We start from the raw sequence: 17120 nt of genomic DNA, 5'->3' as shown, positions 1-17120 counted from the left end.
ACACTCTGGACAATTCTGTGCTAACATTTTAGTTCATGTTAGTTCAGATCAGGAGTGCACACTTGAAGTGAATCTCTCAATTGCCCCTACCCATGCTTTTTTTGCATTCCAGAGCAGTGTTGGATTTCAAACGTGGATTCATTTTGGATGCAAATAAATACTGAGATGTACTCCACTGAGTCTTCGGGACCCAGACTAGAGTGGGCTCAAAGTAAGCCCTCAAGCCGACATAGTGTAGACAGCAGGTCATCAGCACAGATTGTTTTGCCCTACAGATCTCTTCCTATTACACTGCTTTACTTGCTAAAATGCACATAGTGACTGTGGGACCTACAGAACAGGAAGGATGGCTCAGCAGGAGGCTTAGAAATCAGAGCACGACCACTAAGCTGACCCACTGCCTCTAAATCTCCTACTGTACCCTTCCTTTATTTAAATAACCTTAAATACCCTTTGGGGTTTTTTTACATCTTCTCAACATAGTATTTTATGGAAAAAAATAAACTGTGCTTCCTGAGTTGTTTTCATATTTAATGCTCTGTGAAAAATACTTCTGATATCCTGATAATATCATTTGTCAGCATGATATGCAGTATAGATATAAATGGTTTGTTACTGTTATTTCCTTAGGGCTTAAATCTTTTTTCTTGCCTTCTTTTTCAGCTCAAAGAACTGTTCCACTATATCAAGTTTGCATTAAGCTGTGTCAGGAATCAGGCGCTGTAATAAAAGAATCGTTAAAAATTTCCCCTTTCTGCCTTTCTGCCTTCAGTAAACTGGATGTACCAAGGGGATGGCACATTTGGGAAGCTTTCATTGGTTTTTCTATTTAATCAAAATGCCTGCTGAGAATTGGGAAGATGGCTTATACTAAACTCTTTGAATAGGAATATTATTTTTTTTTTATTCTGTAAGAATTTTTTTTCCTATTACTATATTTACTTTTTGTGATTCAAATTAAGAACCAGTTCTCCTATGGAGAAAGTATTTTGAAAATTTCCTACTTTTCCCAGATGTTAAAGGCAAAATACTCTTTTTTTTTGGAGATTTGATCATAAATTATAGGGCATGGCTATTTCTGGCAGGAATGGTTGAGCAAATTCTGGAAAAGCAGAGAGGAATTTGCCTAGCACTCCCTTCAGCTTGGAGCTTCCCTGCTCATTATACTGCCTAAAGGGAGTGCTGTTTGTTCCCATTTATCATTCACAGTGTACATTTCTTGTATGAAACACTCCCGCCCACAAACTACCACACGATTTCAACTTGTTTGAAAGCGAAAGCTTAACCTCTGGGCAGGACTTGTATTATGGGAAGTAGTGTTAAATTGTGAGGAGGATCTGTAGAGAGTTTCATCTCATGAATTTCTGAAAAGAGACCAGCATTTTTGTCTTTTATATCTCAGGAGAGGGACCTGTGTGACCTCTTATTAACAGTGAAATTCAGTTGTTTCTTTCTGTCAGAGCAAAGATTTGAACAGCCAAGAAACAGTATTTATTGCATTTATGTACTGCTAGAGCAAACACCAGGAATTACTTTCAAATAAATCCAGTGAGCTTCCTCAGCTGTTCCTTAAACCAAGAATACTCTGTAGTCAGTCTGATGAGGTAGGAACAGGACCTTCGTATCCTTTCTGTGTCCTGTGAGGCAGAGATACTATAGTCACCACAAAGCAACGAGAAGCTCTGTGCCAGTTTTTAAGTGTTTCTCACCACACTAAATGTTCGTGCCATTCTTTATTCTTCTCACAGGTACAAAGACATTCTACCATACTAAGTTCTTAATTTTATATTTACGCTTCAGTAACACTATTCTCTGCTTTATTTTATTTTATATGTAAGAAGTTATTCCTAATTTTCTGGAGGTGGGGGGGAGGAAGGCTGGCTTGTGTTCTCCATTCTCTCCTATCCCATGCCTGTATGTCCAAACATCTGCCCAAGAAGACCTCCTGGTTATGAAATGGGGAAGTCCGTACTGCTTTCATATGACCTCAAAGGCACTGTATGTAAAGCACATAAAAACTTGAACAGCTTGTTCTGATTCCTTATCTTTCCTGTTGAGTATTACTGAAAACTGCTGATGCAAACAGCAATGCAGCAATTACCAAGTCAAATTAACGTTACTGAAATGTTTGACTTTCTATTTACAGGAAGTACCTGATAAGAACAAAGCTAATGGACTATATTTTAGAGATGGGAAATGTCGGATTGACTACATCCTGGTATACAGAAAATCTAATCCACAGACAGAAAAGAGGGAAGTATTTGAGAGAAATATCAGGGCAGAAGGTCTTCAAATGGAAAAAGAGGTAAGAGAGCTTTCTTGAAAAAAACTTCCAACATTTAAAACTGCGTAGAATTTGAGGGTATGAGTTATACTCTGTTGTAGCAGTGAAAAAATGCTTTTAAGCATGCCTAAATATAGGCTATTTATTGCCAGAGCAGTGGGAAAGCATAGCCTAAAGGAAAATCAGACACATGGATTGAAGGCCAAAACAGGCCGTTACAGTCACGTTTTTCAGCCTTATGCACAAGTAGGCCACAGAATTTCATCCACTGTGCTGTGCAATAGAGAAAACAAGTGCTGGGTTTGGATGGCCTAAATTCTACTGAGTGCAATACACATTTCTGCACCTACATTTCTTTTTAGCTACCTGCTCCACTCTTTGCTTGGTACTCTTTTGTTGTGGTTTAACCCCAGCTGGCAACTAGGACCACGCAGCTTCTCGCTCACTTGTCCTGCCTTCCCCCACCACCCACACATACACTATGGGATGGGGAGAAGAATCAGTAAAGCAAAGGCCACACAAGGAAGCAGAGCAAAACAGGGAATTCATTCACTGCTTCCTATGGGCAGGCAGGTGTTCAGCCATCTCCAGGAAAGCAGGGCTCCATCACACGTAACGGTTACTTGGGAAGACAAAACACCATAAACACAAATGTCTCTCCCTTCCTTCTTCCTCCTCCAGCTTTATATACTAAACGTGACACCATAGAGCATGGAATATCCTTTTGGTCAGTTGGGTTCAGCTGTTGCAGCTGTGTCCCCTTCCAACTTTTTGTGCACTCCCAGTACTCCTACTTGCCGGCAGGGCAGTATGAGCAGAAAGCCTTGACTGCTTAGCAACAAATAAAAATTTTAGTGTTTTATCAACATTTTTCTCATCCTAAATCGAAAACAGCACTATACCAGCTGCTAGTAAGACGATTCACTCTATCCCAGCTGAAACCATGACATCTTTCCAGAGACCTAACCAGACCCCTTCCGTCCTTTTCCTGTCAGCTCATTTGGAATCATATGATTCCAGTCATAGGAATGAGCAATATTTTGGTAGTTTGAAAACAGCCTACAGTCTCTCCTTCTGTCTTAATCCTAAACATTGAAATAATTAGACAGTACATATAAATTGTTTATGTCAATTTATTTCCAACAGAATGTCCTAAATCTTTTCTGGAGAAAAGTGTAAAAATGAATGCAAAGTGTCTAAAAATGTATTGATGTGATAGGTAGCAGGAGCAAGGCTTAAGGAGACCATCTCTCTTTTGCCTAGGCTATGTTCTTTCAAAAACTTTCATAAGTGTGCTTAAACAGGGTCTAAGTCTCACTTTCATGCAGAATAGGTATTGCTGAATATTTAGCTTTACTTGTACTTGATCGATTCCCACTCACGCTAATATGCATTTTCATGCTGCCACTGATAGAAATAGTAGAGGAATTTTCAAATTACAGGCTTTGGTCAATTATGTAGGTGTTCTATATTATCTCCCTTTCTTTCACTGAATTCCTGGTAAATATGTAGATATTCTTCCTGTGAACTTGAAAGGCATGCTTCTTTGGAGAACACTGGGAGGGGAAATATGGAAGCTGTTTCTCTCCAGAATAATGAAAATGTTTCCTTTCTTTACCTGTTTTTGAATGAACATGGGCACTGGTGGATATAAGTGTGTAAGAGCATATCAGTGGTTACATCAAACAGTTACCCTAAACGTATTCCTTCAAATAACCTGAAAGTTAGCATCTTTAGTGCAGTAGTAGTTGATAGATGTGTTCAATGGCAGCCATTGTTCATTTATTACAAGTTTCCTGTAAATGTACCACTGTCTGTAGGAGTTGTAACCCAACATCCAAGAACACAGGAGCGTTGCTGCTGTTGTTCAGCTTCACATCCTAGAATTCTGCCCTGCTTCCACCAGATGCTGAAGAAGTCTCTGAAGTTTGGGCAATGTAGAAAATGAACATGGAATGAATTCTCCCTATTGATACATCTACCCAATTGTTTTGAACCAATCTTTTCCTACCTCGTGATTTTTGCAGATTTATTACTGTGCTAAGGTCAGCAGTGAAAGCTATGAAATCACTTTACATTTTAAGTATTATGAAACTTATTGCAACATTCTGCACAGAAAACTTTTTCAAATTGATGATCTAAGTACTTACTATAGAGTTTTCTTGTGGCTTTCAAGCCCATTTATTTGGACTTTGCTGCCTAGGCTGCATGAATGTTCTGCCCATTTGATTATTCATTTCAGTTTCTATTATGCTACTGACATGCAGTTTTATTTCTTATTAATCTCATTTGACCTTGTTGTGACTTCTCGCTAGCATCAGTAATTGTACATTTTCTAAACTCAGAATGATCAAAATGAGGTTGCGTTACATGACTCAGGCTAATGTTTTTGAAATCTAGGGTAGCAATCTTTTTTAACATAGGACTCTGACCTAAAATTAAACCCTAGCATGTATATTTTATGATCACTTTAGTTTCCAAATTGAATTATAATCCTGAAGGAAATAAGTACATTCTTGGTACACTCCCTCTCCCTCCCTGCAGTGTAACAACTGTGCCGCATAGCACTTAGGTTTAAACTAAGCAGTGTGATCAGTTAACACCTAGATTATTTTGTATTATTTTTACTTCTTCTTTTGGTGAGACTATGCATCATTCTGAGTTTCAGTTCTGGAAGATTTTAACAACAGGTCTGTTTTCTAGTTGTTCATATATAATATATTGCTTCCACTGGGAAAAGGTTGTTCCCAGATAAAATGAGAGAATTGTCTGTGGCTTTGGCCACGGAACTTGGACAGAGGCGTCAGGCTGTAACCGCGGGACTGAAAGAAACTTTTCACCTTCCATGAATTTTGTGTCATTGTTGGTTCATTCTCCTTTGACTACTGGCTGTTCATATATCAACATTTGATTGTGTTAGTCCTGTCTTTTTAACGTGAAACCAGTGGCAGAGATGAAAACTCACAGAGCCATTCACACTGCAGTTTCAAAATCATATTCCTCAGTAACACTGCAGAGAGAGAAAAATGCACTGCAGTGGCTCACTGACAAGTGTAGCACAGCAAAATACCCAGGAATTGGTGAGTTCAGGGAGCAAAGTGTTTACTTAACTAAGCAGTGTTTGCTTAACATTTTCTCATGAAATGACAAAATGAATATGAAATGAACTCATAAATGTTGAGATAACTTCAGGCACAATATCAAGATCATGTAGCTGAGAAAAATCTGAACAGGTATATGCTTCTGACTCTAGGAAAAGGTGATAACGTTTTGCAGATATTCCCCAACTAATTCACACTCACATTCTTCAACTATACCACACCACTCTCCCACGAAAGTTCTGCCAGGTTTAGTGCTCTGTATATCTGGTAGTAAAAAACGAGAGGATCCCAGACCAAGGAACAACTCATTGAGTTACTGAAGGTATGGAAAACAGAGCTCTAATAGTGAATGCTAATCAAGTGGAACAGCATAAATCATTTTCTTACCCTTTTCCCTTCTTTTCAGTGTGTAATGGGTCTGGATAGCATGACTGTTATCCCAGTCCAACATGGGTCGCATCCAACACGTGATCACGTGCACAGAAGATTAAAAATATAGGTCACTCCAGGAAAAGAGACTCTATTTTCTTTTCGGTCAGATATCAAATTTCCTATACTCATTTATCCTTTTTCACGATGTCTCACAAGTGAGACAAATAACGATGGTATCCTGGATTTGGGATTCTTGACCCTACTGTTTCCATTTTTTGATATTTTTTGAAACAGACTTATGTAGTTGGTAAAATGGAGAGGGGAGTCTGAAAATGGAGCAAGTTCTTATCAGAGAGGAGGTACCAGTAGCATTGCTAGTTTGTAGGCACTGGTACCATCTGTAAATATCACACAAAACTCACACCTTCCAGATTTGACTGGCAAATGGTTAACAGGAGACATTCCAAATTCTGAGGGTATGTTTCATATTTATCCAAACACAAGATGATCCTGAGATTAAGATCAGCCTGATCACTGATGCTCAGAAAAAAACTAACTTATGATCACTTTTATGTAAAGAGAAAATACAGATAGTGGCTGTCATTCCAAATATAGTGTTCATCCCTCTGGGACAGTAAAAACCCAGCATTTTTCTGGAAAACTGATCTTTTCAAGGCAGAGTGAAAAGTCAAAATTACATTGGGCTGATGGTATTTTCCACAAGAATAAAGATTTATAAATTCAACCCCTTGGCCAAAATCCATCTGAGTTCCCTTGTCAGAAATTATTTCTGCAGCTTCAATTAATGTATTTTAATCCCCGTCCTAAATGGCTAGGTAGAACTAAGTTGCTGTAAACAATAACTGCACTGTGCTGGTAGATGGATACAGTACTACAGACATCTTTCAGTAAGATACTTTAATTTATATTACACTAATAGAGCATGCACAGAGGTAGCCTGCGTGGAGCAGCTAACATACGTAACTTTTTCACTTACAACCTATTTAAACTGGACTGTAATGCAATGCAAATGCAGGATAGAGATAAGGTAGTTCAAAGAAACCTATGCTGGATGAACAAGCACAGCACACCCTTGCATTTGTAATTTGTAAAAGAGGAGGAGGGGGTCATCTTAGATTTAAGTAAATGCTGTGTATCCAAAACGAATCTGATGTTGGCTAGGATCTGATCATGTAGCCCAAGGGGTAGACTGCATTTAGTTTGAACTTGGCATGTTTTTTTGGTGTTTTTGTCTTCTCATGACTGCACTAAACTAATTCATACAGAGCACTTCTACTACTAAATGTGCTTGATACATTTTGATTAATGATTGTGTCCAAAATTTTTAATTCATAATTTTCAGGTTGATTTGATACAATTTATTTGAAAAGGCATTTGACACGCCAGTAGAAACTGACAGATAGAAATATAGTAAAGGGGAACTAATCACATGACTAATCACATATATTTTGCACATTTACGTATACTAATGTTTTAGTATAAAAGCAAAGATCTGTTTTAAAGCAATAGCATTTCTTACTGCCTTAAAAAGTAGATCTCCTCACAGCTACTGGATGCGGAATCTGTTTCAGGAACGAGTTTCAGATATTTTACAAAATGTAGTCAATCCATTTGGTCTTCTGCCTGCACATTGATCTTTGCATCTCCCAGATAAGAGAAGATGTTAGTGTCATATACTGGTCCAGTTTTTGGGAACAATCCAAATGGTGTGGTTTTTTGTGTTAACATGCCCGATTAAAAATTTAAACATTGCCACCATAAGTGTCAAGCTTTCACCAGGGCATCTCTAATTGCATTCACTCGCTGCCTCAAGCAGCAGCTGACATTTCTGGGGCAACATGTGGCAGCTGATACACAGCTGGTGTATACAGTAGGCAGCAGAAATATACAATAGGTGTTCTCTGGAGAAAACCCCAAAAGACAGGGAAGAAAAGCACAGTATAAGCTTCAGTTTTGTTGTATGAACAAATATCTACTAGCAGGTATAATCTGAGTCTGAAAGTTACATTTAGAGATCTTTTTTTCCAGTAGTTGATGCAATATAACTACAGGATACTGTTATTTCATGGCTTTTCAAGTTTGCAAGCAGATGTAGATAGGTTCATGGCAAGGGAGTGGGAGTTCTACAAAGCAGTTTCTCTTAATGTGGCTGTAAGTTTGCCCTAATGGGACAGGACTTCAGAAGCTAGAAACATGTATTCAGTCAGAGACTTATATTTAGCAGCAACTTGGAGCCTGGTTTAAAATGATGAATGTTGAGAGAAATTACAGATGACAGAAAGAGCACACGATATAGTATCTCCGTGACTCTTGGCTCATCCCTGAACGTAAAACCAAAATAGACTTATGACCATGTCAAAGTGAGGTAAAAGTTAGAAATAAAGAATGAGTATGAAAAAACCAAGAACTTTAAAGACTGAAACTTTAAATATAGTTGTGCTCAGAATGTGATGATGTGAAAGAGGTGTTATAATCGACAGCTATTTTTCCTGAACATAGTCAAATATTATCATCTTTCTTCCTGGCAAAAATGACATCTACTTTTTGTTGTTGTTGTTAGTACTGCAGAGCCAAAACACTTATGTGAGTCTGATCTGCTTTTTTCTGGTTTGTGCGTCATCACTGCAATTGTTCATGAGACTCCTGTTACATAAACGTTATTGCTGATTGTGATTCATGGGCTGAAAAGAATTAAGCTGACTTCCAGACCCCAAGTGGCGTTTGCAGATCTGAGTGAGGAAAGGTGTTTTATCAACTTAGCTTATGTAATTTGGTTCTCTGAGAAGCAGTGCACAATGAAATCTCAGTGCCTTTAGAGCTGACTTAAAGTTTCTTTTTCAGTTAGTTATGACTTCAGTTTATTCAGTTATTGAAAGAACAATAACTTGTTTGTTATTTATTGCTGCTATAGATGTTAGTTAAATCAACCAGGCATACAGTTCATAACAGACTGCTCAGCCTATGGCCCACTAACTATTTGCAGCTTGCCAGGAGAGTTTGTGTGCTGGCCAGGAGCAAGCTGCAGGTCAGCTGGGGGACCTTTTCCTGGCTGCTAGTTTTCCTTTGGTGCTCATATCCTTTCCCTGTCATATTAAGCTTACTCTGCACATACCAAAAACCCCTATCCACTAGAGAAAAGGGTGGCTATGGAAAGCTTCCACTACCAAAATTGCATCTGCTGTCCTCTGAGCTTTTATTTGCAGAGAGAAAGATACCTGTGAGCATGCACTGTATGCAATATGTGCTAGGAAGCACCAGGATGACTGTGTGTGTGATGATCATCCACACTGTGCAGGCATGGCAGGTCAGGCCACATGGAGGATGTCGCCGATGGCTAACAGGCTTCCCTTTAGGACAAACTGGCATTTGGACAAAACTAGGCCTTCTTGATCTTTGGAGAAGACCAGATGTTGTACTGGGTTTGCATAGTAAGGTTTTGGTAGCAGGGGGGCTACAGGGCTCGCTTCTGTGAAAAGCTACTAGAAGCTTTCCCTGTGTCTGACAGAGGCAATGCCAGCTGGCTCCAAGACAGACCCGCCACTGGCCAAGGCCAAGCCTATCAGCAACAGTGGTAACATCTCTGTGATAAGATATTCAAGAAGGGCAAAAAACCTGCTGCAGAATAGCAGCTGGAAGAGAGTGAGAATATGTGAGAACAACAATTCTGCAGACCCCAAGGTCAGTGAAGAAGGAGAGGGAGGAGGTGCTTCAGGCACTGGAGCAGAGATGATCGTGGTGAAGACCATGGTGAAGCAGGCTGTCCCCCTGCAGCCCATGGAGGACCCTACACTGGAGCAGGTGTATGTGCCTGAAGGAGGCTGTGACCCCATGGGAAGCCCACGCTGGAGCAGGCTTCTGGCAGGACCTGTGAACCCATGGAGAGAGGAGCCCATGCTGGAGCAGGTTTTCTGGCAGGACTTGTGACCCTGTGGGGTACCCACCCTGGAGCAGTCTATTCCTGAAGGACTACACCCTATAGAAAGGATCCACGCTGGAGCAGTCTGTGAAGAGCTGCAGCTTGTGGAAAGAACTCAAACTGGTGAAGTTCATGGACGACTATCTCCTGTGGGAGGGACCCCAAGTTGGAGCACAGGAAGAGAGTGAGAAAGAATGAGTGGCAGAAAAAATATGTGATGAATTGACCACAACCCCCATTCCCTGTCCCTCTGCACCTTTTGGGGGGAGGAGGTATAGAGGTAGAGTGAAATTGAGCCCAGGAAGAAGGGAGGGGTGGGGGAGAAGTCTTTTTAAGATTTGGTTTTATTTCTCATTAGCCTACTCTGATTTGATGGGCAATGAATTAAATTAATTTCCCTGAGTTGAATCTGTTTTGCCTGTGACAGTAATTGGTGAGTGTCCTTATCTTGACTCATGTGCCTTTCATTATATTTTCTCTCCCCTGTCCAGCTGAAGAGGGACAGTGATAGAGCAGCTTTGGTGGGCACCTGGTGTCCAGCCAGGGTCAACCCACGATAGATGTAGTTAATGTTAATCTACTACTGTAACTAATATCAAGCATTCAGTAGCTTTCATGCACTTTAGTAAGTTGTTTCAGACTCACTTTTCTGATCCTATTATTCAATATGTAAATATCTACAGCTAATGAACTTACAATACAAATTATGCAGCCTGCAGGAGCTGTGGTTTCACAAACAGCATAATATCCCATTATTAACAGGTGCAGTTTGTTATTTAATGTTTAAGCACTGTGTGTGATTGCATCCACAAATCATGGATGGAGACATCAAAGTGACATAAACTATGCCTGCAAAAAGGGAACCAGACTGAAATGCAAGCCCACCACATGCATTATAAGTGAAAGTGCTTCCAACTATTTAATTTAAAACATTGGGATGTTCATTTAATCCAAATTCATCCAGAGCAAGTTGAAAACAGACCTGTATTCAAAAGATTTATTGTTAGTTCATTATCTAATGCAAATAGTAATTGGAGTTTCTTTTCAGCAGTGTTTTACAGAAAAATGTATAGATACCAACAGAACAATGTGCTTTTCTAGAGACTGCTTTGTACCAAAAAGCATTGTGACTAAACAGTGGAGGAGGTTCCAACTGCCTGGGCTTCTGAGGGAAAATGTTTTAGATTTCAGATACTAGGTTCACTGTACAGGACAGTGGCAATTTAGAAGAGAAATTTGAGGAGATACATGGAAGACTGGATGGATGAAGTCTCAATCTTAATTTCAGTGTGCAGTTTTTAAAAGTAACCTTCTTGATTGTTGGAGGGAACCCAGAAATGAATAAGTTTCCGAGTTGACAAATTCCTGCCTTTAACAGGACTTTGTAAAGCTAGTAGACTAAGAAACTGTTGCTGAAAAATTTATTTAATTTTGAAAAAAGTATGGCTTTTTCATGGAGTATGGAGGCAATATAGAAAATATGTAGATAACTGAAAAGGGATTAAAAGGCCCATAAGATACTTCTTTTCCTTCAGGATTGTTGAGTAGGATATTTTTGTCCAAGAGCTTCCTGTCATCAGTCATCACAAATCAGAACGTCAAAAAACGTTTTGAAGGACACCGGGCTCACAAAAAAACAGACAGGCGATAGATTTTAAAAAAATGATGAAGGTTACACGAGATGTCCCCTATATGTCAAAAGTCACCTTTCCCTTTACAATAATTGGTCTTAAACTGCAATTATTTTTGAGATGTTTTTTGCCTGCCAGTGGCATTGGGAACAAGTGTAATGCACAAGGCTACAATCACTTAATGCACAGTGAGAGTTTTCGTTGCCCAAAGGTGACATGACTGGTTTGCTGCAACACTCCCTGATAGTACTGGCTTAATGAGCTGAAATCTAGAGCTGTCTGTAGGGAACAGAAAGACAGAGTATATAGAAATGCCAGCAGTCCGTTTTACGTTCACATTGCATGTTGATGATGTTGGCGTGGAACTTCTTTTGAAAAGACAGCATTGTATTTACAGCATTCCGCTTCTGAACGAATAGTAATGATTTCAAATGGCTGCAGTGCCTTCTTGGTCTAGGGGGCATTTCCTTCTTCCCCTGCAGCATGAGGTGGTGTGGGGCTGCCCTCCCTGGATGTAGTCTCAGGAGGAAAGCATGAATCTGGAGAGGACAATTCCCTTTCTCACTTGCTCTTGGCATAAGGTCTCCAGGTCCTCTAGTTGTCTGATTACTTTCTTTGTTATACCAGGTTAATTCGGTCACGGAGCGAGTGGAGCACTGGGGCTGTGTGCCTCGAATTAACTGTTTTAATTGTGGTAAGAGCCTCCCAAATAGAGCTAGTCAAATTACCTCAATACTCAGACTTTATTGAAAAAGGCGTTTCAGTTTATGGCTCTCTGGGCCCAAATTAAATGCAGCATTATCCACTGCATATTTACGTATTTACTTCTTGCTGTTTGAGTGGTAATGAAGTGGTGTTGTAAATGAAGTTTAATAAAGCCTGACCTGAGGGTGAGAAGTTCCTAAGATAGCCACATTGACTGAAACTTGTCAGCCAATTAGTCATGCCTCCCTGTTTAAAGTCTTATCTGGTTTACAAAACTCTCTTCTTTGCACAAATATATGTTGTATTCTTATACAAAAGCTTTTATAAACATCTCTAAAAGTTCTTTTTAGGTAAAAAAGTGTAAAGAACCTTTTCTTTCCTCTTGGAGGTCTTCATGGTACAGTGCTTACTACTTTTCTTAGATACAGGTTGTTGTTTCTGTTAATAGACTCAAATAGATCTTTCCATTTATAACAAGTGGCTCCCCTTTCTGAAGTCTCCACTGTCAAGCACTAATATAAGAACTTTGTGCTTATTTTTTTTAACAACCATCTCTTACACCTTTTTAAAATTCAGATCTTTCCACAAAGAAGAAAACCTCCACAGTGAAAATGTAGATAGGAGAAGAACAAAATGGAGGCATGTTAATATGGAAACCATGACTCTGTAGTTTCTCTTGCAATATGCAAAATTCGTGTTATTTTTAATGACTGGTAGATTTGGAGACATTTTCTCTTCATTTCCAATGCGTTTATTTGACCTTCTCCTTTCAGGTTAGTTTATAAATGTCATTTTTTGAAAAACTGCCATTGTGTGCTAGTCATAATGGTAGAATATTCAGGGATTTTCACATTCACATACTTCTATACATAAATATTAGAAGTATATAGTTTTCTATATCTTTCTGTGTCTGCAATAACATATCTAACATTGAATTTACATTATTTTATTATGTACAAATTTAAGGGTTTGAATTTAGGTATTTGGTATTAAAATTAAATTTGTTGGAAAATTATCTCCCATAATAAGCTGTTACAACCCATTCATCAAATTCTAGTGTATTCTTTTCACATTTTTAGTTTAATTCACTTAGTTTCAGAAGCAGAAATTGTTTTTTGAAAGAAGTGTATCAGCACGTTTATTTGCTTGACTGCTAGTTGCTAAATTCCAATGAAGATATTTTTTATCCACTTTTATCATTCTTCTCTTTTCTTCTTTTTTTTTTTTTTGTGACGATAATTGCATAATCTTTTAAATCAATCTACTAAAACCTCTTTTATTCAGGTCAGTCCCTTTAAAATGGCCATTAAAGGAGATGCTTATAACATTCTCATGATTCCACTGATCATGCAAATCTGATTTACTCAATTACTAAACATCAATAAAAATAAGGTTCTGTAATGTAATTTTTCATTTCTTTATAATAGAAGCTATAAAGAATTTATCCACTTTTAGGAGAAAGCTATTCAGACATGTTTACATGCATCACTTTTTCTAACTTGTTTGTAATGCAGGCAAATAAGATAATTTTGGATATAGACTTTGAGTTGATGGTCTGAAGAGGATTTAGCACCTCTGGAGTTATTCTTCTTGAGTGTACAGATTAGGTCTGAAAGCCACTTCACCTGGGAACACAAGCATGCTCCAGTTCAGGATCCTGTACTTTGACTAGGGAGTGACAAACAAAAGGAATTATTTTTTTTCTTTGTTGCAATCCAGTTTGTTAAAAAGGAATGTATAAAGTTTCTGTGGAGACTGGAAGAATCACATGAAAGATACTTTATTTGCTCATAATACTAGCACTTTTCAACTGGCTCAAAGCCAAAAGGGTCTCTCTATAAAGGAGATAATTTAGGATCTCTATAAAGGATCTTTTTCTTCACCAGGTCCATTTCCTTAGAATTTTTCTGCTTCCATTGTTTGCACGTTGACTAGGTAGGTAGTGAAATCACCATCTGTCAAGTTTGTTAGCAAATCAGAAAGCACTCTTGCCTAGTCCAGAGGACTGGCTCTTTCCCTGCCCTTTTATACAATCATAAGATAATGATAATTTGGGTTGGAAAAGACCTCAGGACGTCTTTAGTCCAATCTCCTGCTCAAAATAGGGCCAGCTATGAGATCAAGACTATGTTGCTCAGGACTTTCATGTGCTTTTTTCCATGTGGATACACTATTAATTTTTAATGTTTGCTTTTTTTTTTTTTGTCTTTTCATTCCATAAAGGAGCCCAGCTACATTTTATATTTTTTTTAAATGAAAGGCAGACGTTACACTCAGTTTTCATATGTGTTAGCCTAACCTCCAGAACTTCCAATAACTCATTTTACTGCACTGCTCTTTACATGCTCTTCTCCACTCAGAAATTTGTCTTTCCATACCTAGACTGCTGTGATTTTCTGTGCCTTTTAAGTTAATAATCTGATCTGTGACCTCATTTTTTGGCGAATCTGGGGAAGCTCAGGCTTCCTATCATCATAGGAGTGCTGGTGGGAAGGCATGTCTGAAGGTCATCTTCCTGAAGTGGAATTGTTGCAAATGCTAGGTCAGGATGGCCATGGCTTTTGTCTTCTGTGTCTGTAGTTCAGTGCAGACTACAGCCTGGCCCCTCATCTCCAGAGTTCTTGAGTTTGTACTGTGAGTGCTATTGCTACTGTGCCTTTCTGAGACAGGATTGGATTAAACAAACGTCCTGAAATAGCAGTTGAGTGGATGGAAGCTGTTGAATGTAGAACATCCTGGGTCAATGGTCTTGTGCAAATTTATGGATTTTTATCGTTAGCTTCAGAAATTCACAGGAGAGAAGAAATCAAGTAATAAAATACAGAAAGTACTGACCAAAATCAAGAGGCCTTTTAAAATGCAGAGGACACTAGTGGGAGGCTTTGTTATATACAGATCTGTATTTTCCTACCTATTCTCTGTGGGCAGAATGAATAAAGTGGGATGGAGGAAACGGATGGTGGCCAAGGCCTTGTAAAATGTTCTGAATCACTTGCTGTCACTGTGTTGTACCCCAGACAACTAAACAGTGAAATAGAGCCATCCATGAAGGTGCAGCTGTAAGAAGTAATGTGTCTATGCTACTGCAGAAGTTGGGGTGCGTGGTGAGGAAATTAACATGAGTCCAGGGAAAATAAGGTGGCTGGACTGCAGAGTCGCAAGAGGGAAGACAACCATCTTATTGACTGTGACTGTAATGTAGATATCTGGATGGGGAGGGACAAGCCCCTCTGGGCAGCAGTTCATCTCAACCTGAGGAAATGAGAACAAATGAATTGTACTCTGAAGGTGCCTGTTCCTCTCCATTGCAGACACCTAAACATAGTTGTCCTGAGTCATATCTGTGATGTCCATTCCTTGGGAGTAAGCCTTCAGGCAACTTCTCAGGATCAGTGGGCTTAGAGTCATGATAGTGCCAGTGTTTTGATCCAAATATAGCAGCCTGCCAGTGTCCAGCAGGGAAAATTGGGTCAGATATTTGGCACACACCGTATCTATAAACTACTAAAGATAAGCGCTTTTGTTTGTCCTGTGCCCAAGTGATATCTATGGACTTACATGAGTAGATCTGTGGATTACAGGATCAACCCCAGTACTGAGGGAGTGTAAAGCAAACAGCTAACAGAATTGTGTGACAATTGTAAAGTTCAGCTCTAATACCCCTAAGCTATGGAATAGATTAATGCTTCTGCAGATTTTCCATTATTTGACATCTTCTGTTCTTTGCTGTTTTGACTGTGAATTGATGAGTGCTTGGCGTGCCAATTTACATTTCTTTCTTGGCCTGTTTGTTTGTCTGTGTTTTGAAAGGAAACAGAATTCATGTATCTTACTAATGTGTTATTGCAGCCAAAAGGCACAATGTAAAAATGGTATGGGGAAGGTGAGCACATCAGAGTTTTGGGAAGGAGGGGGAGAAAGATGATGGTCAGAAAGCATTAAGAGGAAGCTAGTATCAAGATGTGGAGGCATATCCCCATTGAAACACAGCAGACAAGTAAGAAAAGACCTCTTCTCCTTGTCTAGCTCCCCCTGTAAAAATCTTGAGTGTAAACTCTCTTTAGAAATACAACACAAGCCTTTAACATCTTGAAACAAATCTCTTGTTTTTACAGAGGATGAGTTAACAGAAAGCAAGGAAGGAGAAAGGCAGGGAATTGATAGTCATTAATACAGATTAGACTCAGCAAACAGTTTTCACTGGAGAAAAGAAAGAAACATTGAAAATGTGAAAATGTTTCATTTAAACAGATTCAAAATTAAATGCCTGGTATTAAAATGCCATGCTAGTTGATAAGGAAGGTTTAGCTTTACCAAGAGAAAACAGAAAGAAAAAAAAAAAGAGAAAATGTTTAGAAGTTATTATATAATCCAGTAACACACCAAAACATGCTATTTTGTGTGGACAATATTTAAGCTTAAATCAAATTGAAATATTTCATGTGCTTACCTACACATTTTTAGATATCTTGTTCAATTTGCTTCATTTTCATATGATTTATTCAGTTTGGTGTTGAAACAAAATGTATTTCTTTCTTAGCCTATCACTGAAATTTTCATATAGGACTAACTATGCCAAGCTAACAACAGATTTTGTTTGCTGATGTTGTTCTTAATTTATTTCATAGACTACCTGTAAGGCATCAAAGATATTTTCCATCAGATACTGTGTAACATAAAAGAAAGCCTAATTTCCTAAACTCGTTACTAGATTCCTGGTGCAGAAATGAGCTGACGGCAGCCTTTGCAGTCAGGTTCACTGCACAAGCATTTTACTTCCTGTGATTACAGAAGAGTAAAATTAGATCAACAGCCTGGGACACAGTGCTGGGTCCATAATGTGGTTCAGATCTCATCAGTGATATACATGGGAGTGAATGGAATACTTGTACTTACATTTCTTATCCCACATTCAGAGATTATCACAGTCAGATCTTAAACATTTGCAGTGGGAACATGAATATGTTTCAGGTTTTCTTGAATACCTAGAATTTGTATTTTCTAAAAAGCGCACATGCGCCTCTAAATATCTGACAGAACATTCTCCCTAACTTTATCAGTAAAGCCCCAGAGCACTGTCAACAAACTAT

General features: G+C 38.8%; 1 protein-coding gene across 1 annotated transcript in view; it reads left to right on the top strand.

Moving 5' to 3' along the window:
• The window catches only part of ANO4 (anoctamin 4), a 228143-nt gene that overhangs the window by 124359 nt on the left and 86664 nt on the right, over window positions 1-17120 (top strand). Inside the window, 1 exon segment of the mRNA XM_074165392.1 lies at window positions 2147-2305. Within this exon segment, the coding sequence (XP_074021493.1) occupies window positions 2147-2305 (159 nt within the window).

The sequence above is a fragment of the Numenius arquata genome, chromosome 2 (assembly GCF_964106895.1).
Source record: "Numenius arquata chromosome 2, bNumArq3.hap1.1, whole genome shotgun sequence".
NCBI lineage: Eukaryota > Metazoa > Chordata > Aves > Charadriiformes > Scolopacidae > Numenius > Numenius arquata.
This window is presented reverse-complemented; position numbering and strand designations above follow the sequence as displayed.